The sequence below is a fragment of the Barbus barbus genome (assembly GCF_936440315.1).
Source record: "Barbus barbus genome assembly, chromosome: 50".
Taxonomy (NCBI): Eukaryota; Metazoa; Chordata; class Actinopteri; order Cypriniformes; family Cyprinidae; genus Barbus; species Barbus barbus.
In genome coordinates this window covers 13,226,568-13,247,885 of record NC_136728.1, presented here as the reverse complement: position 1 = coordinate 13,247,885, position 21,318 = coordinate 13,226,568, and the positions used below count along the sequence as shown (strand labels likewise).

The window sequence follows — 21,318 nt, the reverse complement described above, 5'->3', positions numbered from 1 at the left end:
TTAAATTGATATTCATATTTATAATAAAAAATTAAATATTAAAATAATGTTAATTATAATATTGGATCATTTACAGTAGTAATAACAGTAATTGTTATTGTTGTTACAATAAAAAAAAGTTCTGACAATATAGTTCATTAGCCTATTGCTAAATTACCACCTATAATAACTGTACAAATATAATAAATAAATTATTATTGTTATGAATTATTATCTACACATTAGATAATTAACTTGATGTTATTATTATATTGTATATTTAATAATAATAAAAATAATACTAATCATCATCGTCGTCGTCATCATAAAATGATTATAATAAACCTGTTTCCTGGCAAGTAATATGGTTCATTATTATTTTTAATATTATTATTATTATTATTATTAAAGTCTACACATTTAATATTACATTTGATGTTCATTATAATTTAATAATAATGATGATGATGACAGTAAACAAATTTTGTTGCAAGTAATATAGTTCATTATTATTGTTATAATTATTAAGTAGTAAAACATTTAGGGTGTAGAATTTAATAATAATAATAATGAACTATATTACTTGCCCAAAAATTGGATTACTGTCATCATTATTATTATTATTATTATTGAATTCTACACATTAATTATTACTTTTGATGTTCTTGATGTTAATCATAATATTGTAGAATTTTGTATTATTATTATTATTGCTATTATTAATAATTTGCTAAATATTTAGGGTGTAGAATTTAATAATAATAATAATAATATTAATAAAACAATTTTTATGACAATTAATTTAGTTTAATTTGCCTGTTGCAAACTTACAACATTAATATATTATAAAATCTTACATAGACACAATTTGGTTTGTCCACAAACCAAATTTCAAGAATTTAAACATAAATCTTTAGATCCAAATTTTTTATGAGAAATATAATTGTTGTCAAATGTATCCATTCACACATCACCAGATCTCACAGTTTAGTTTTAGGAAAGATTTGTGTTATACACTAACTCATTAGCAAATGACTGTTCTGTTCCCTAGAGGCGTCCACATGTATGATGTCAGAGTGGATCAGCTGGTCTCCGTGCAGCGCCTCGTGTGGAATGGGCATGAGGTCCAGAGAGAGATACGTCAAGCAGTTCCCAGAGGACGGCTCCAGCTGCACGCTGCCAACCGAGGAGACAGAGAAGTGTGTGGTCAATGAGGACTGTTGTAAGTTATACACTGTATATGTTGTGTTCATGTTTTCATGAGCATTCTGTACAAGTATTTAGTCAAATAACTATCTAAAGTAACATTAGACACGTTTATGTGTGTTTCAGCCCCCAGTAGCTGTGTGGTGACCGAGTGGGCTGAGTGGGAGCCCTGCAGCGTGAGCTGTGGAGTGGGGATGAGGAGGAGAGAGCGCATGATGAAGATGGAGGCCTCAGATGGCTCGCTCTGTCGAGCGCAGCTGGTGGAGGCAGAGAAGTGCATGATGCCTGAGTGCAGTAAGTATGACGCCATGAAATGTCAATTCAGTCAATTCAATCCAACACCCTCTCATGGGCCAGGCAAGATGCCCTGCTTCACCAGGCTTGATTCATTACCAGAATCCCTCTTTGCTGCTAGTCGATTTCTAATTAGACCTGCTTGTCACTTGCCCCGGGTAGGGTTGGACCAGCCGTTCACAAGCTCTTATTTAAATTGAGGCATCTAGTTCACACTTGCGGTTTTGTAGCTAGTCATTGCTAAGTCAGTACTTAATCTGGCTCCATCATTTGTTTTAAAGACAAGACATTAAGAAGCAGGTCATAAACGCTTTATAATGTAATATGTAGTCACATAATATCACCTTTATTTATCTGCTAAACAGCTTTCAAATTTGTAAATAGAAGTAGTATTTAATCGCTGTCCATTTCAGTTTTAACTTGTAACATGCTTCAAATTGAACAGTAATTAAGTTAACCTTTCAAATGTGATACATAAATAATCATAAAATATAATAAATAGTACATTTAAATAAGTGAATATTAAGGAACTGTATCTAAATTGAGGCATTTTAATCTAGTGGATGAGAAAACCAGTATTCATGATAGCAACATTATTTATTTATATTTAATTTATAAAGTAAATATAAGTAGAAATAAATAAAATACAAGTCCTTATTTATTATATTTAATACATTCTGCATATTAAGGATTAGTGTACATTTGATGTTAATTATAGTGTTGTATAATTTAACAACAAAACAACAACAAAAATAATCATCATCATAATGGAAGATGAATTTTTTTTTTTAATTAAATTTTTTTTTATCATAGAATTTTTATTGTTGCAAATTGCATTTTTACATTTTATAGGAAGATTAATTTTTAAATAATTAAAAATATGATTGATTGATCTACAGTGGATGAGAAAACCAGTATGCTTCATGGCAAAGTCTTGGTCTGAATACTATTTGTTTTACAAATATTTTAAAAATAGTTTATTTGACTGGCTATACAATATAAATCTAAAACATATGCTCTAAAATATACTAAATATAATTTTACATTTTTCTAAACATAAATCATCATCACATGTAGCAATATTTTATAATACAAAAGATTTATAGGTAATATTTAATGTTTATTTAATGTTATTTTCCATTTTCCTTACTTGTCCAATTCTCACTATTAACTAACTATTAGCTGTGACTTTTGCCTTAATATAATCTTAAATTGCTGCTTATTAATAGTTAGGTAGTTGTTAAATTTAGGTATGGGGTAGAGATTAGGGTATCTAAAAATATGGTCAAGACATTAGTACTTTATAACTACTAATAAACAGCCAGTATTTTAAGTCCTTAAAATAAAGTGTTCACTTTTTTAAGCTTGCAAATGTCTAAATAATATTGAATTCATATATTTATGCTTGCAAATATTTGAGTTCATGTATAATTTGTATAGTTTATCTTTGTGTTTAGCGTGCTTCATCAAATGACTACTTCTTTCAAAACAAGAACTAAAACTAGTATGCACTAGATTATGTGGACTGCAAGTCTATGCACTATAAATCTAAAGCAGACTACAAATATAGTATATACTAGATACCGTGCACCTCTAATTTAGTATGCCTTGGGGTAATGAACAGTATAGTAACTCTTCATAACTTGTGTACTTGTGTGTGTAGATGCAGTGGTGTGTATGCTGTCTTCGTGGTCGGACTGGGGAGAGTGCAGCGTTACTTGCGGTGTGGGCATGCGTTCCCGTCAGCGTATGCTGAAGACACCCGTAGAGCCCAGCCTGTGTCCGGATGAGCTCGAGCAGGTTGAAAAGTGCATGCTTCCTGAATGCCGTGAGTAACATACACACTTTCATTTATACCAAAGACTTTCATGTAAATACTAGACTAACCCTAATGCGATTTACCAATTGAAGACATCCCTAAATGGAGGTTTTGTGATATTTAGTACTTGCACAGAAATACACACATGAATGAAATGCTCCCTTTTTAATTCTATCTTCCATTCCTCCTCCAGCCACGGACTGCATGCTGTCGGAGTGGTCGGCGTGGTCCGAGTGCAACAAGTCTTGCGGGAAGGGTCACATGATCCGCTCACGGATGGTCAAGCTAGAACCTCAGTTTGGAGGCATGCCCTGTCCCGAGACGGTCCAGAGGAAGAAATGCAAGATCCGCAAGTGCACAAAAGGCTCCCGTGCCAGCGAAAAGAGGAAGAGAGAGGAAGCTTCAGACAGGAGGAGAGCAAAACCGAGCAGGGAGTTTGTGGCAGAGGAGAACTCAGGTCCAGAATTATTTAGTATGTACTTATTGCAAGTTTAGCTCTACGTCAACAGATCCTTCCTGGAAGCAGGATTTATGTTAATTGCACATAGTTTGCGCAGCTGAATCTGACTATAAAGTCAACTTGAAGTTAAAGTTGACTTTTTTATGTTCCTGGTTTTTCTTTGCATGATTTATCAGAGGCAGTTATTCCAAAGAAGTCTTTACAATCTTTCAATCATCAATTTGTAATAACTTTAGCAGCCTCTTTAAAACTTTTCTTGGCTGATTTCACCTTGGTACAAAGCTCCTAAAGGGACATGGTGAAGGGAAAAAATGGGAAATGGGAGAAAAATGAAGTGTTCGCTCATGTTTTTGCATTGTCTCGTGATGCATTCTCCTGAGAATGCTTGTAAAACCTGAGACTTCTGCACAGTGCTTCACTCTTGTAATTATTGCACATAATTACTTGAGTAAGCTGTAAAAAGCTCCAAAAGAGACATGGTGATGAGAAAAAAAAAATTATATTTCAATATTTTTCATTTGCAAAACTTCTGGGATCCCACAAGAAATTTTGCTTTCAGGGATGAAAATAATATGAAGCAGCTGGGAAAACTGAAAAGCTTTCACAAAGTTTCGCTATTTCGCTTGTGAGTGAACGCAAAAGCGTTATTTATATAATCCATTCCTTCTAAACAGAAATATGAATTCCTTTAAACTCTTTAAATATTACAAACCCCAAATTTTGAATGATATTAGAGCAGCATCTTAAGAATTAAGATGCATCCTAACAAAGCAAAAATCTCTTTGTAAGCAACAAAGCAGCTTACTGTTTACTGTATTGCTCTACGTGAATCGAATCGATACATCCCATCTTTTAAAGCTCTGCCACTCTGTGAGCCGGAGCATCTCTTTCACACACACACACACACACACACACACACGTTACATTGTCAGCATATGATGAAGTGATTCAGTACGGCTACAGATGGTGATGTAGATGATGTCCCAGGCTCATTGTAGTAGAGAAGTCCCTCTGGTCTTGCCGCTTATTCCTAACACACATGAACACACACACTCATACATCACCTTTAACTGTGCTGTCCCCATCAGCTGTGGAGGATACTGGTGATATTCATTTTTGGCACTTTATCTTGGTCACCTCCAGCGTGCTTAAAAAACCCTCCACTTCCCCAGTTCCACCTGTATCGATCTGTTACGGGGTGATTACATGTATGTTATATATGGGGCTTATTTCATATATGTTATATGTGCAGCAGCAGTATTTTCTACATGCTCACAGCAGCAGCGTAGCAGATCTATTCCACCAAGACCAAACACATTAACCTTATCATGAATATTACCGTGCTAAACGCTCCGAGAGTTGTCATGACAGAAATTTATTGGTGAACTATTTCATTAAAGGGCCAAAATACCCCTTACACAAAACCCCCCTTGATTTTCTTTTACTCTCTTCCAACAGCCTGTCCGATACGCCCGTGGTCCAGCTGGACGGAGTGTACCAAGCCGTGCGGCGGGGGGGTCCAAGAGCGTGTGATGAACTTTAAGAAGAAAGGCAAATCTTCACAGTCCAACCACTGCAAAAACAAGAAGGAGATCCGTGCATGCAATGTGCACCCGTGCTAAAAGTGACTCTCTATCACTGTAACACACACACACACACACACACCCCGACACACACTGAATCAGCTCTTAAAGAGGCTGAATAGGGAAGAAACAGCGTAGTTTTAACTTAAGGTTTCCTGAAGCGGGACTGGCGAGGGGTGTGTGTTCCAGCTTGTAGGGTTTTAGAGTAACACACACGTGGACCAGGCCTGTTATCCGTGATTAGTTTTAGATGCCTTCTTAGCGGGCATATATACTGTATCAATGTATAACCGACTCTTTTCAGTACCACCTTCACTAAAACATCTGTGTACACTTTCTTTTTTAACAATAATTAAATTTTTCTTTCATTTATTATGCACAACCACATTCTTTTTGGGTAAAAGTCAGCGGTCAAAACAGATACGTAGCATTTCCTGTAAACAAAACCTGGTTCTCTGCATCCCATAAAGATTTTGGATGCAATCCTATACTGGTTTGTGAAGGAAAACAGGCCGTGATGTGGGATTTGCAAACAGTTTCTAATCCGAGGCTGCCTCTATTGAGCGATATCAAGGTGGGTCACTCACAATCGATGCCCAATTGATTCAGACAGCAAGTGTTTGGTGAGCACAGAGGATGTTTTTCCTCGACTATGAAATTTTCAGGAAATCTAGGAAAATACAGGCTTAGGGTGATGCATTGGCCGGGATATGGATAGTTTAACATTATATTTCCAAACTAAAAAGCACAGGTAAACATAACCATTCAAACTTTTTTGGATTTATTTTATAACTCGTGATATATTAACATGGAGTTGAAAATAGATTGTGACTTTTTATTGTATTATTAGATGTATAAGAGGCTAATGTGAAATATTAACTCATCGGTAGGGAAAGAAGGCATTTAAATTAGACTTTTTCTTACTTTTATTGTGGAGTTTTGATATTTAGCTTCAAAAAGCCTTGCCAAAGTCAAGTGTGGATTTTTCTTTTTTCTCTGTCGCTCTCTCTCCCTTTTTTCTTTTCACTCATCCCTTCTTCTGCAATATTCTGCTATTTTGGAATAAATCTTTACAATAAAAAATTATGTGACTACACGTTTCAGATTGCTTATTGCAAATATATATATGTATATATATATAATTACATTTAAACAGTTTTGCTTTTTCATATTCTTTCCTGATCTAGAACAGTTTCTCTGTCTAACCACTAGGGGGAGACAGAGACTAATGTTGCGCTACATAATTATGTTAAAATGCCACAGTTCGTCACTAAGTGGCATCGTGATTTTCAACTTCTCGACAAATGTGGCTGCGGGATGAAAACTTAAAGGAATAGGTCAGCCAAAAATTCTGTCATTCACATTCAGTATATCTTTCTTCATATAGGCTATAACAGTGAAAGGTGAATATGTTATAATACTTAGCGAGTGTTTTGGGTTCCATAGATGAATGAATGAATGTCATGTGGATTTGGAACATCATTAATATCACAGTGTATATGTTTTTTCTTTGTATACATTCTCAGAAATATCTGATTCTGAGATTTTAATTGGCCTAGAATTTATTTTAGTCATGGATAACTGCCTAAAATAGTCTGATAGCTCAATCAAGCAAGGATGTGTCATATTTAGTGATATGTTTTACCTTGTAGCCTATTACACTGTGGTAAAAGCACAAGCGTCGAGTTGAAGTGCTCAGCTGTTACACGGCATTGGCGTGCCTTTTATACCTATTATGAAACCTACTACGGTGATTTAGCTTGACAAGTGTGGGATAAACGGCCCAGAGGCTTTACACGTTAAACACAGGAGATTGTCCTCTCTTGCTAAACATGATGAGAGCAATATTGTTAGAACGCATCATGTCTCGGCTAGAACTGAGTACTGAAATTAATTAAACTAGGCCAAACACAGCAGCTTGGTAGTTAATATTTCTCACACATGAAAGAACGACTGGGCAGTGGAATTAAGATTCCTAAAGTTTGTCTTATGAATATTAATGTGACCATGTGATGTTTAACAGTTGGCCTGCTTCATCTGTAAGCTTGGTCTATAGTTTATCAATAAGTTTGTGGGACAAAAACAGCAGCTTTTAACTAAATATGTATTTTTAAGTATTAAAATAGATATTATACATGGTATATTGTAATATTAAACTAAATAATGTTTTATAAATTAAAAATAAGTTAAATGCCACAGCGTGCAAAGAAACTAGGCCCATTTTAATTGGTTCATTTAATCGTCCAGACGAGTCGATTCACTAAAATGAATCTGAAGACAAAATTGATTGCTTGATTCAGTGCAAGAAGAATTGGCTCTTAAGAGTTATTTACATGGAACTCGTATTTCATAGTCAGTGCTGTATGTTAAATTTTGATCCACTCAAAAGAACCGACTCATGTCATTCAATTCGATTAGTCATTCGATTGAGAATCGGACCACACCGGTGCTCTATCTGCTTGTGGGATCCACTCAAAAGAACCGACTCATGACTCATTCGTTCGGTAATTGAACACTGCATAAAATAGAACTGTCTTGTTAATTTCGAAAACTGGTTCTGAATAAGGGGGTGTTTACGCAACACAATTTTTTATTAAAACTGAAAACTCTATGCATTTTGGCCGTTCACTTACACTTCAGTAAGTGAGTTAGTTCAGGCTGTCTGACAGTATTAAATGCTATTACATGGTGTTCAGTGTAATTGGTTTCTTTCAGAGATGCCTCCCCTACATTCAGCATTGCTTGAAGATTTTCCAGAGGTTGTGACCCTTAGCTTGAAGAGCATATTACTGTTGGTGGGTTGGTAGAGACAGCTTGGATGTGTGGGGGAAAAATGTGGGTGAGTATAACAGTATATAGGTCTGTGGGGGGTTGCAGGTGGGCAGGGCCTTTGTTATTATAAAATAATGGAAGGCATAGGAACATAATGGTTGTACTGTGGAAAGACCATGAAGCAGAGAATAATGTGCAGGGTACAATGTGTTGAGATGTTGGTAATCCATGAAACGCATTTTAGAAAACATGTGCATCTATATGTACATAAAAGATGCTTCCTGGAGCCTTTTGTGAATTGAATGTTCAATTGCAAGGAATGAAGAATAGCAAAATTGGTATTGTGGGTTTTCAAATGTCACAATGCATTTCACAAAAAGAAAATTTGAAATGTTCAGGCATTGGACAGAAGGCTGTTCAATCTCTTGAGAACAACAGAACGCAATTCTGCTTATTCAGAAAGGTGCCACAAACAGCCCAAAGCCAGAAAGGAAAATGCATGGATTATGTCTTCTTCTATACAGTTAGATGTTGCGTATTCAGGTTGATTTTTCTTTGTTTGCTGCACACACTGGCCCTGAATGTTTGCACCATTACCTGTGATGAAATTGGCCAGTAAAACAGTACTGACAGCGGTACGTTCTGCTCTCGTGTGATGGGAATTCAAGCTCAGGTGGTTTTAGTTTCTCTTGAGAACTACGAAAGGAACATGAACTGAGCTACTATTATAATCTGGAACACATTGCATAAGCAGACTTTGGCATTTTATTATAAAATAGCCATATGTTCTATTCATAAAATGACCTAGCGAGTCATTCAGAGTTGGAGAGATGTCCTTGTTGTCTGTTCAGTGAGTCAGTAAGCTGAAGACTCGGTAACGACGAAGCATTGTGTGGCACCTAGGCCTTTTCTTTAAATGAATCATAACAGGATTCATTTATCTTCAAAACATTGTAAATTGTAGCCGTCATCAAACCGCGGATGATTCTGCAACTGTTTCTTCAAGAACATTTTATTTTTTGTTATTTACTTATTTTATTTCAAATTAAAATAGTTGAAGAGACGGTTTGAGTGCATTGCCACTGCTTTGTTTGCAAGAAACAAATCCTTTATTAAGGTGTTTTAACTTTAAACAGTCCATAATAACGCTTCTTTCAGTTAAAAACGTCCCTGCTATTCACCAACATATTTGTGTAGAACTGTTTTTGCTTATAAACGTTGTTTGAGTTGTGCATATTTCTCTCCTGATTTACACAAGAAGACTTGCTTACTGGAGAAATAAAGCAATATTATGGATAGATGACTTGAATTTTGGCTGGAAACAACAGTTTGAATTCAAAAACATCTTAATGATGGATTTACAAACACACAACTTTCCCTTCACAAAATGTTCATTGATAGTTCCTGGATTATTGTGATTTTTTTATCAGCTGTTTGGGCTCTCATTCTGACGGCACCCATTCACTGTAGAGGATCCATTGGTGAGCAAGTGATGTAATGCAACATTTCTTCAAATCTGTTCTGATTAGGAAACAAACTCATCTACATCGTGTATGGCCTGAATGTAGGTACATTTTCAGTCAATTTTAATTTTGGGGTGAAATATTCCTTTAAGGTGTGGTCAAATTTACGATTGGCGGATATTCACAGTTGAAATTGCATCATTTTAGGAATACTTGTGTTTGAGAATTTTGTCCGCATGAAAATTTCTTAACGAATTGGTCAGACGAATTCACAAACAAATTGACCTACAAAGCTACTTGGTTTGAATGTAACTTCTGTGTGAGAGCGGTGCTTCATGCATTGCAAGAATTTCAACAATAGACAATGGACCTTTTTGTTGGCAAAATTTCACTAAATTGAGCGCACCTTTAGACGAATAACACTTCAGATGTCACATTCTTTTAACTAATCAAACTCTTAAATACATTTTTGATACAAGCCTCAAGTGGAACGTAATATCACTAATTGTTAACCCAAGAACTTCTTTGTTCTTTGTGAATCGTATCGAGTCGTGCATTAAAAAGATCTGAACCTGATCTACAGGAACATCTAAAATGGTGTTTGCTGTATGAATTCTGTGGTCTCCTGTGTTCTTCTGTTCGATTTATAAGTCAGTTAACCTTCATTGTTGTATCTTGTCCTTAGAACTCTCACTGGTGCTCTTGAAGGCTTCAGTCTTTACAAATCTGATAAGAAATTCAGAAAAATCAATGTCATGTCCAGACATGGCGAGACATGTTTGCTGGTGCAGGACTCAGCTGTTTTATTTTGCTCAACCAGCTGCTGGCCTTTGAGTCAAGCACAGAGGAGAACATTTATTTTTGGCACATGGAAGCAGTATTTATTTGTTTATTCAAATGCATATGCGTATAATGCACCTCACACATGGCTGGTGATTTTTACGGCTCTATGATTCTCCATAGGATTGCAGTACAGAGCAGCACAGAACACCAAGGCCTGAACCATTACTACACTCGGCTCAAAAGAGAACAGCTATTATATCTTTATTGCTGTGAATAATTGCTTCAAACTGCGCATTAATGCACACTGTACAGGTATGAGCTATACAATGAATGAAACATATCTGAGCATTGAACATTTCTGAATATTAGCATTCTTTGTTCTGTTCTATTCATTTAAGTCCTGTTCAGTTCTCCTTTATTTCATTCTATTCTAATTATTCGATTCTGTTTTCTCTATATTTTTCAGTTGAGTTGTTCTTTTCTATAGCGTTCTGTACTAATGACTAATTTCAGTTATGGATCTGTATATATGGAGTTTCAGTTATGTATCTGTATATATTCATGTGCAGCATACATACAGAGCCCATGTTTAATTGTGCATGTGTATGCATGCATTTCTAACAATGGCACATCCTTGTGTTTTTACAGGTCACTGTATGGTATTGCCCTCTATTAAAGTTGAATAAGTAAGTGTTTGGGGAGGCGGGGGACAGTCAAGTCTTCCTGCTGCTCTTCCCTGTGAACGCCACCATAGTTAAGACATCTTTTATTCATGTGTTGACTCTTTCTAGCGTGCCTTTGCACTCCATTATATCAAATCCCACTGAGCGTCACCATCACCAGTCACTCTGCTCAAGATTCACATTTACTGCTAAGCTGTCATACACATATCATTATTTAAAAAAATACAGAACTTTAGCTTTGGACTGGAATCATACATACAGTATATAAAGGACCTGTCCCTTTAGCTAGAAAACAGCCATGAGCTATGATGTGCAACATGCTAAGGTGGTAGGTGGTTTTAGGGGGAGGGACTTTCTCATTCTAGAGCATTTAATTAGGCAAACATGCATCTAGTGCAGAATGAGTCATCAATATTTTTCATACATTTTCCCAGAAGATAAAGGGTCTGTTCACACAAAACATGTTTTTGCGTACCTATGTGCTGCTTTTCATTTGTTTTCTGCAATATTTCCATCGCATGCAACACAGCATTCTAAAACTTTTAAAGGTGTTTCTACATTTTTTTTTTTTTCACAGCCTTGCATTTTGTGTTTTCAAATACAAGTGTGTTTTTGGTGAATGATATGAATAGCCTAATTGTGAAATTGGTCAACTTTCAGGAGCATGATAGCGCATAGATGACCTCAAATCCAGGGTTTCTGCGGCTCTTAAAAAGGTCTTGATAAGTGATTTGTTTTCTTTAATTTTCCTTTCCACAAATTACAAATCTAAACTCTTAAACTCAATGCATTCATTGCAAAAAATTATATCGTCCTTAGAATTTTTATCTTGCTTTTACAATGTAAATATTCATGCTTTTACAATATAAATATTCTTAAATCAACATGTAATACATTTAAGGTGTGAAAGTCTTGTTTTCTGAGAAATTCAACAAAATGAAGTGAATTTCAGTGAGTCACCTCACTTTGTTCAGTTTCTCAGAAAACATTTGACTGAAAACAAAGAAAACACAAATAACGACTTTATTCAACAATTTCTTTTCTTGAACAGACAACAAGGACATCTCTCAACTCTGAATGAAGAGAAGAAATTGTTGGATAAAGTCAATATCTTTTCTGTGCGCACAAAAAGTATTCTCGTAGCCTCATAACATTATGGTTGAACCACTGATGTCACATGGACTATTTTAATGATGTCCTTACTACCTTTCTAGGCCTTGAACGTGTCAGTTGCGTTGCAGTCTATGCAGGGTCAGAAAGCTCATGGATTTCATAAAAAAATCTTCATTTGTATTCCGAAGATGAATGAAGGTATTTGGAACGACTTGAGGGTGAGTAAATAATGACAGAATTTAAATTTTTGGGTGAATTATCCCTTTAACTTACATTATTTTGCTTCTCACGTAAGTGTATCTTGATTTGAGAATCTTTAGACATTTGCACTGGAAACTAGGATGAGAATGACACATTTTTGTAATGTGATCAGAAGGTACATTTAAAGTTATTGCCATATTTTAGTCATTGAAAGCAGAGCTATTTGAGCCTTAAGCTATTTTTTGTTTGTTTGTTTTTGTGAATTTAATTAAAAAGTAATGGAGATCTGTTGGAAACTGTATTTTCAAACTTTTAAGTTTGCTCATACAACTCATCGTTTGCTTCCTAGACATTTCCATTTGACGTATTCTGTTCCCTTCCATTTTATTTACTTGGTCTTAAAAAAGTCTAAAACCTGCAGAAACCCACTAAGCTATAACATAAATGGATGAAATGCCACAAAACTCCCACTTTAAGGTTTTTGTGGAAGCTCCATGATGGACTGAGTGAATTTAGAGTAAATTGAACTCAAGGCTGAACTTTAATAAGAATGCAGTTCAGTCCCCACCGCAAAAGCAAAAAGATGGATTTGTTTGGGAATATTTGGAGATGAAATTACCCAGTCCGTCTGACTATTTTCTTCTTTGAGCCACATTTGTGCTCAGGCTGCGTTATCAAACATTATTTTTAAATGAACGCAATCATCACCCAGTAGCTTTGTAAATTATTCTGTCATCACTCACTTTTGTTGACTAAGCCGTAACAGCGTAACCAAAAAGAGCATGCATTCTATGCTGTATCCTTGAGAGATTTTGCAAATGCCAACATATGCCACAGTACTGATGCTGAGGTGACATTTTAAAAGGTAACAGCATCGGTTTGAAAAATGACTTTACTTGATATTTTAGGGCGCACAATTAAAGAGGGGGTGTTTTCGAGGAATCAAGGCAGAACATCGTGAGCTTATTTAACGAGTTGCCATAGAAATATTCTGTAAAGAATTGCCACAGGTACATCATGAATACATCTTTTAATAGTCACACCATTTTTAGAGACAATAACATTTCACGAACAAGGGGAGAAGAAAATGTTAGATCATTATTCCTTATAAATTTTCCTAGAAATATTAAAACGCCACAGCGATGTGTGCTGCACTCTGAAAATAATTATTTTTAGCATTTTTATTTTGAAAATAAGCCATCAACTAATTGACTCTTACAAAAGCTCATATTATGTCATATTGCAGTGGACACAGCCTCCCACCTGAGTGAACCCAGCTGCTCTGACAGACTTCAGCAGCCATTATTTATTTTTTAACCTCATTATGGATGACACAAACGGCTCCTTTGGCAGAGGGGCTGTTGCCATAGTAACAGAGTGCAAAAGCGCCACATTGACCTCTTATGGGACATGGCCTTTCAAAGTTTTGATTCTGTTATACACATGGTCAAGCAATCACTGTGGACATGCGGCCCACATGATGTAATATGTCAGTGTCTCGGCGACATGATGTCATTGGTCAGTGATAGCAGAAAGAGCGAATTTGACCTGATCGAGTTGCTCTTAGAAGGGCAGATGCCTTGTTTGTTTCACTCTGACGTGTGATTTATCAAGTGGTGGAATATACAGCCTGTGTTACCGCCTTTATTTGTTCTTCGGGGGGCTCGACTGTAATGAGAAACAGTTTGGTGAGTTTCAAGCCAAAGGCCATAATCATGTGACAGTCAGGCACCTTGGATTTTTAGTGATGATAAACAAGGAGCCCGCTGGCATTCTGGGAAAAAGTGTGGCTCCTGTTGTTCATTTGAAAGTACTTTTGACCAAGATAAAGATTGATTTGTACCTGCTTAGAATCTGAGAACTGTTCCAGTAGAAGAACCTTAAAGGCACAGTTCACCCAAAAAAGGAAAATTTGATCATTTATTTGTATGACTTTTTTTTTTTCTGTGGAGGAAAAAAGTATTTTATTATTTTTAGATCTGGAATATAAGATTGAGCCATATGGACTATATACTTTTTGATTGTAATTTTATGTTATTTTTTGTTATCATTTTTGGAGTTTGACAGTGTTCTTATTGTTAACTAAACTATTTAAAACAATTTAATTTAAATAAAGCCGAAATAAAATTCAAAAAAATTGATGAAAAACTAAAAAAAAAAAAAAAGAAAGCTAAAAATGTTGCTTTGGCAACCAAATAAAATAAATTACCAAAATTATAAAAACTAAACCTGAAGTAAAAAAATTAATTAAAGCTAAATAGAAATATTTAAAAAACTAAAATTAATAAAAACGACAAAAGCACAAAATTTCTAAAACTTAAATGAAAAATTGAAAATATAAACATAAGCTATACAATAACACAAAAATAAAACTTGTTTGACCAGCTCTTGGTCACCATCCATATCACTGTATGGACGAAAGTAGCTAAACTTCTCCTTTGGTGTTTCACAAAAGAAGGTCAGGCAGGTTTGGACAGAATGTTCATTTTTGAGTGAGCTGCCCCTTTAAAAAAGTTAAAAAAAAAAAAAAAAGTGTTCATCCAGTTTGGTTTACATCACAAAGCTGAATTGATACTCCTGTAACTGTTGTGCAATGGCTCACTTGAGCACTGATACGACAGACTAAGCATTTTATTTACTGCAGTGGATTGATGGGATACTGTGTCATAAAATTCACACATTGTTTCTTAAGCCTGCTGCATTTGTGCCTGTGGAGCTGCTGAGAGAGGTGCAAATGCAATTTCAAAGAAATCTGAATTACATCATATATTTCCATTTGGACATACTGGGCTATGAAAGATGATCAAGTGCATAGAGATGAAAGCAGCACTACTCAGTGCTTTGACTCAATCAGAGTCATATATGTCAAAGCTTTCCTACCTGAAAATACAAATCAAGAGTTGTAGAACTTTGTAAAAAAAAAAAAAAAAAGTAAAAAAATGGCTTAAAAACAAAAAGGAAAGAAAAGAAAAATGTTTTGGGTTGAATACAAAATTAATGAACATAATGGCCAGTATACAGTAGTAGGTGATTTTTTTCTCTCTCTCATAAACAACAGCAATCACAAATACTGTAAAAACAACTTAACACTGAATATTTATAAACAAAGTTCTGTCATGAAACTCTAGATGGCGCAGGCCAATAGATTCTAACTCGGTCTGATATAATGACATCCTCGTTCACATGGCACAAACCCTCCACCTTCCCCAGCTCCACCTGTATTGATCTGCTACGGCAAGATTTATTGTATGTTATATAGGGGTTACTGTATGTTATATGTGCAGGAGAAGTATTTCTTACATGCTCACAGCAACATGTCTGTGGATGTATTGGCAGGAGCAAGTCTCCACCAAGACCAAACATATATCATTGCTATGTAAATGAACATGCTAAACACTCAAGGCAGTCACACACTAGACGAGAAGTGCAGCTCCGTGTCGTGTCGTGCCATGTCTTTAACATTCGAACACATTGTTTTATATGAGTGTACGCACACTGGCATCTGTCCATGGCGCCAAGCAATGTCATTGTTCAAAACAATGTGTTTGAATTTTAAAGATGTGGCGTGACACGACGTTTTGTAGCGCTTTTTGTCTGGTGTGTAAGAGAGTTGTCATGACAGAACTATAGGTTATTTATAGGTAGAATGAGATTTCTCTCACTTTTTGCCAGTGATTAAATGCAGTAGGAAAGTCTATACCAAAGGAATGAATGTGATTATAGCACACAGCAAACACTGAAGACTTCATCAGATATATCCCACAGTGCTCTGTGTGTGAGAAAGCAGCAGCTTTGAGTTCACAGGACATTGTCCAATACAGAGATTTGCTGATGGGGAGTGTGGGAATGGACAGTACTAATGACTGGCTTTTATTGAACTTTAAGTGGGTGTTTACACTCAGTCACTGTCTGATTCAGCGTGCACATTACATAAACACACGCAGTTCACAAGTTCACTGTTGCACTAATAGACATTTGGGAGCCAGGGTTATTAATGTAAACCAAATCTATTAAAAAAAATTGATGAATTGAAATAAAGCTAGATAGATAGACAGATAGATTATTTTAATATAAATAAATATACTGCAAATATTTGATTGGTTCATTGAAAAGAACCGGTTCAAAAGAGTCATTTGTTTGTGAACCAGGCATCACTGTTCATTAACTTAACCCAATGTTCCCAGATCTTAGAATTTGATGCAAATATTATAATATTAATAATAATAAAAAATAAGTATCTAATTTTTATTTATTACTTACTAAATGAAAAAGTTGAAGTACTCGGTTTAAAGCACTAAAGATAAATAAGATAAAGCACAAAAAATAATTAAACCTAAATAGTAGTGTTTAAAACAAAACCACATAAAAAAATTACCAAAAAACGATAATTCTAAATATAAAAACAATAAATATCAAATTAAAGCAAATTCAAAATATATGAATAACGCAAATTCTGAAATAACTGAAATAACATTCAAAGATTGTTAGAAACATCTGAACTACTTAATTTTTAAGAAATTCTTTCCTGTTTTGTTCCATATTGTGAATTACACAATCATATCTCAAACATGAATTTTAAAAGCATAGTGTGCTTTAAAAACAAATTGCTAACAAAATCTACCACCATTGTGACAATCAAGACAATTCATTTAGAATCAAGGATGACATCGTAGAGCATAATAAAAGAGGATGACAGCATTTCATTGTGCTTACACAAGATCTGTCAATATAATGGTCAAGGTGATGCTCTGTGTAGCTGTCAGAACACTCCACATAGTCTTCAAACAAGTAGAGCATTCCATGTTACATAAGTGTGCTCTGTCAAAGCTCTTTCTGAACATTCTTCAATAAAAGCCAATCTGATCAAACCCTAGTATAACGTCATATACTGATAGATAAGCAATGCCTGTGAGGCTTCGTTTTGCTTCAGCCAGCAAATAACACACTTGAAGGATATGTGATGGCTGCTGGCATCAACATGTCCAACATTAGAGACTTATTTGAACCTCCCAGGACCCCACGTTGGGTATTGCTTCATGCTATTTATGGGTAAGGGGGGAATAGTGGAGGAATAGCCTGCTGCTGCTGAAGTTCACATCACAGCTCAGAATAGTTTTTGTCATTTTAAGATCAAAATGTGTTGAGTAGTGTTTGTAGTTTTGACTCAGGCTGAAGAAATCAACTTGATCTTTAAGATCTTAAGCTTATCTCCAGACAGTGCTTCCAAACCTGCTCATTAACAAATGCAGGCAGTATGGGCTTGTTTTTAATATTACCATCTGGAAAAACACAATCAGTCGGGCTCCAAACTCTGAATAAAATGGTCACAAATGCAACACAATAAAATATTTGCATCACTAATTTAAAATCTAGAGTATAGTGTGTGTGTGTGTGTGTGTGTGTGTGTGTGTGTGTGTGTGTGTGTGTGTGTGTGTGTGTGTGTGTGTAAATAGACATCTCATCTTGCAATTCTGAGTTGCATCTTGCAGTCCTGACCTTTTCGGAATTCTGAGGTACATCTCGCAATTTTGACTTTTTCATCTCGCAATTCAGCTTTTTCTCAGTTTACATCTTGCAATTTTGACTTTTTCTTAAAATTCTGAGTTACTTTCACAAGACTTTTTTGTGACAGAATTAAACAATAACAATTCTGACTTTTTCTCAGAATTACATTTCACAATTCTGACTTTTTTGCAACTTTTTAGGTGCGTCCCAAATCGCGTACTTATGCGCTATTCTATTCACTCGATCAATGAATTGCTCAAAACCATTAGCATTTACTGACTAATGAACTGCAAGTCATTTTTCGGTTATGTCCAATTGACAATGAATCAGACAGTGTTTCTGAGATTCAAATTAGTCTCCTTAATTCTATTTCATTAGTCTATTTTGTTCAAATAAAACAATGGACCACAACCCTGGACCACAAAAACAGTCAAAAGGCTAATTTTTTTTTTAAAAATTGAGATTTATACATGAATAAATAAGCTTTTACACTGATGTATGGTTTGTTAGGATTGGACAATATTTGGCCAACTATTTGGAATCTGAGGGCACAAAAAAATCTAAATATTGAGAAAATCGCCTTTAAAGTTGTCCAAATGAAGTTCTTAGCAATGCATATTAGTAATTAAAAAATTAAATTTTGATATATTTACGGTAGGAAATTTACAAAATATCTTCATGGAACATGATCTTTACTTAATATCCTAATGATTTTTGGCATAAAAGAAAAATCGATCATTTTGACCCATACAGTCTATTGCTACAAATATACCCGTGCTACTTACGACTGGTTTTGTGCTCCAGGGTCACATATAAATAAAAATTGTATTCTAAAAACATCCAAATATTTCAAATTTGTGATGATTTTTTCATTGTAATGTTGAATCGACTGTAAGGGAAACTTATGGAGTAAGACTGTATAATACATTTTATATAACAGAGTGACACTGATATGGCACAATACAATCAAGATCAGAAGTGACCATTTAAAGTTGGAGCTAATTTCATCTAAATAAACAGAAGAACAACATCCTAGTTTTTATAGCTTAAATTGTCATAGTATATATACTAAAACATCCATCCCTTCATCACAGTGCACAGCAGTGACAGTTGTTAAAAGGTAAATAAACTGCTCTCAATGAACTAAAGTGCTTCTGAACAATAATTTTTATTGAACAAAATGCCATTTGACTCCTAGCTGGCTCATTTTCTTTAGTCTAGTGCCCCGTCACTGAGATTGGTATCTCATAAAATCCATCCCTAAAGACATTTTAAAGTTAGTCAGAGTCTTTAAACATCAACTCTACCAAGCAAACGATCCATTTTTGTTCTATAAAGACAAAACAGAGCACATAAATTAGCCATAAAGGTAAAAGAAGGCCAGCCGTACTTAGCCGTGCCTCTAAACTGACTGCTTTCTTTCAAAGCAACTGAACATCTGTAGAGAGACACGACCGGTCTCTAGATTAGTCCCAAATGAATAATCCAACAGGAAACACAGAACCTACATTATCACAGAGAACAGCTCTGTCTGTTGACTCTGTGGAGAATGGTTGGCACTTACAAAGTGTGAGAGCTAATTAAAACACAAGATGTGGCACCACACCGCCATACATAGGAGCAAAAAGAGAGAGAGGGGAAAAAGGAAAGCCGGTGTGAGGAATCTACACATCTCATTAGCCCTTTATCTTTGGATGAGGGACAGTCTGCACTTGTCTTAGCTTTGACTTCAGTCTTTGTATGTCTCGTCACATTGGTTAATTGTTTATGTCGGAACACAAGGAGAGTCTGTGTGGAGTTTGAGTCTATTAGCTGCTACGGATGGGTCCGGAGGAAGGGAAGGGCGAGGAGAGAATCCACTTAAGTCTTCTGATGCTGTCTTGGAGCGTGATAGAGCTCTAGATGCCCGAGTCTTTGTACTTGGAGCGAGAGAAGCCTCTTATTATTCCATTACAGGACTATTGGTACTGGAAATGATATTGGATCTGTGCTGCTGACGATTGCATTATGTAATCCATCAAGAAACTGGGATTATCTTCGACAGACGTCTCTTGTAGTTCATGTGCAGACAACACAAAGTGCATTGAATGTGTTTAAGTGGAATAACGGCGGTTTACATAACGGAATATTTTTTTAGATTAAGCTTTAAGGCTCAGTTCATTCATCCTTCTCAAAACCTATTAAATTAGCCTTTAGTTTTATTCTACTCAGTTGTTTTCTATGGTTAAAGTTCTTTAAAGGAGGGTTGACCTTATTTCATTTTATATATTAATATTACAGTATTAATATTGATTGGGTCAAGTTAACGAACAATGTGATGTCTGATTCGCGAACAAATGACTCTTTCGAAACGGGTTCTTTTCAGTCTAAAGAATCTCACAGTCACAGTATATACACCTGTTTATATATATAGGCCTATATATTTTTTAAATGATATATCTATCTATCTATCTATCTATCTATCTATCTATCTTAAAAATAACCTTCGTAAAATAAATTAAAAACGTTCTAAATTTTAACTTAAAAAGTAATGTAAAAATGCTAAATTTTTTCCACAAATATACACATATCCTTAAGTTATAGGACAATTATTGTTTTTTAATTGTAAATTTAACCACAAGGACAACCAAATTCATACGCTTCAAAACCTTTTTATTTGTATTTCGCGTGTATTTGCAGCTGCTGACATTGTTTAACAAAAAGTTTCTCTCTGAAACCATTTTGGCAGATTTTTTTTTTCCTCAATTTCTCTCCAACTTGAATTATTATCAGGGATGTGCAGAGAGTTTCTCAGGGGCTCAAATGTAAAAAAGGGGCAATATGAGGAAAAAAATATATAGGTCAAAAGATTGGACACATTACTATTTTATATTTTTCCAAGAAGTCACTTATAGTCATCAAGCCTACTTGATGACTATAAGCCATCAAATTTTGATATACTTTATTAATTTACTTAATTATTTACTTAATGCATTTTATGCAATGTGGATTTATTAGCAAGGTTGAAAACCTGTGATACTTTTTTCAGATTTCTTCGACGAATGAAATGTAATAAGAACAGCATTTATTCAAAATATAACTTTTGTAACAATATAGACTACCGTTCAAAAGCTTGAGGTCAGTATTTTTTTTTATTTTTTTTTAAGAAATTAGTTTTCATTAAGCAAGGATTTGTTAAATTGATAGAAATAGTGATAGTAATGGTTGATGTTGTTAGAAAACATCTCTATTTTGAATCATTGCTGTTCTCTTTAACTTTTTATTTATCAATCAACCCCCAAAAAAGTATCACAGGTTCCAATAAATAAATAAATCAAATAAAAATAAATGAAGCAGCACAACTGTTTCCAACATTGATAATAAAATCAGCCTATTTGAATTTGCACTTTTGAATAATTTTGAAAAAAGGGCAGGGGCTCGAGCCCATTACTCCCCACCCCCTGCACGTGCCTGATTA

General features: G+C 35.0%; 1 protein-coding gene across 2 annotated transcripts in view; it reads left to right on the top strand.

Moving 5' to 3' along the window:
• The window catches only part of spon1b (spondin 1b), a 71,498-nt gene extending 65,062 nt beyond the window's left edge, over positions 1–6,436 (top strand). The window contains exons 12-16 of one of the 2 annotated variants that reach the window (XM_079414693.1): positions 1,031–1,201; positions 1,312–1,479; positions 3,143–3,307; positions 3,492–3,755; positions 5,217–6,436. In XM_079414693.1, the coding sequence (XP_079270819.1) occupies positions 1,031–1,201; positions 1,312–1,479; positions 3,143–3,307; positions 3,492–3,755; positions 5,217–5,380 (932 nt within the window). In that variant the 3' untranslated portion in view covers positions 5,381–6,436. Of the gene's footprint in view, positions 1–1,030; positions 1,202–1,311; positions 1,480–3,142; positions 3,308–3,491; positions 3,771–5,216 lie in introns of both variants that reach the window. The other variant, XM_079414692.1, reaches the window with a different exon arrangement.
• Positions 6,437–21,318: the final 14,882 nt, after the last annotated feature.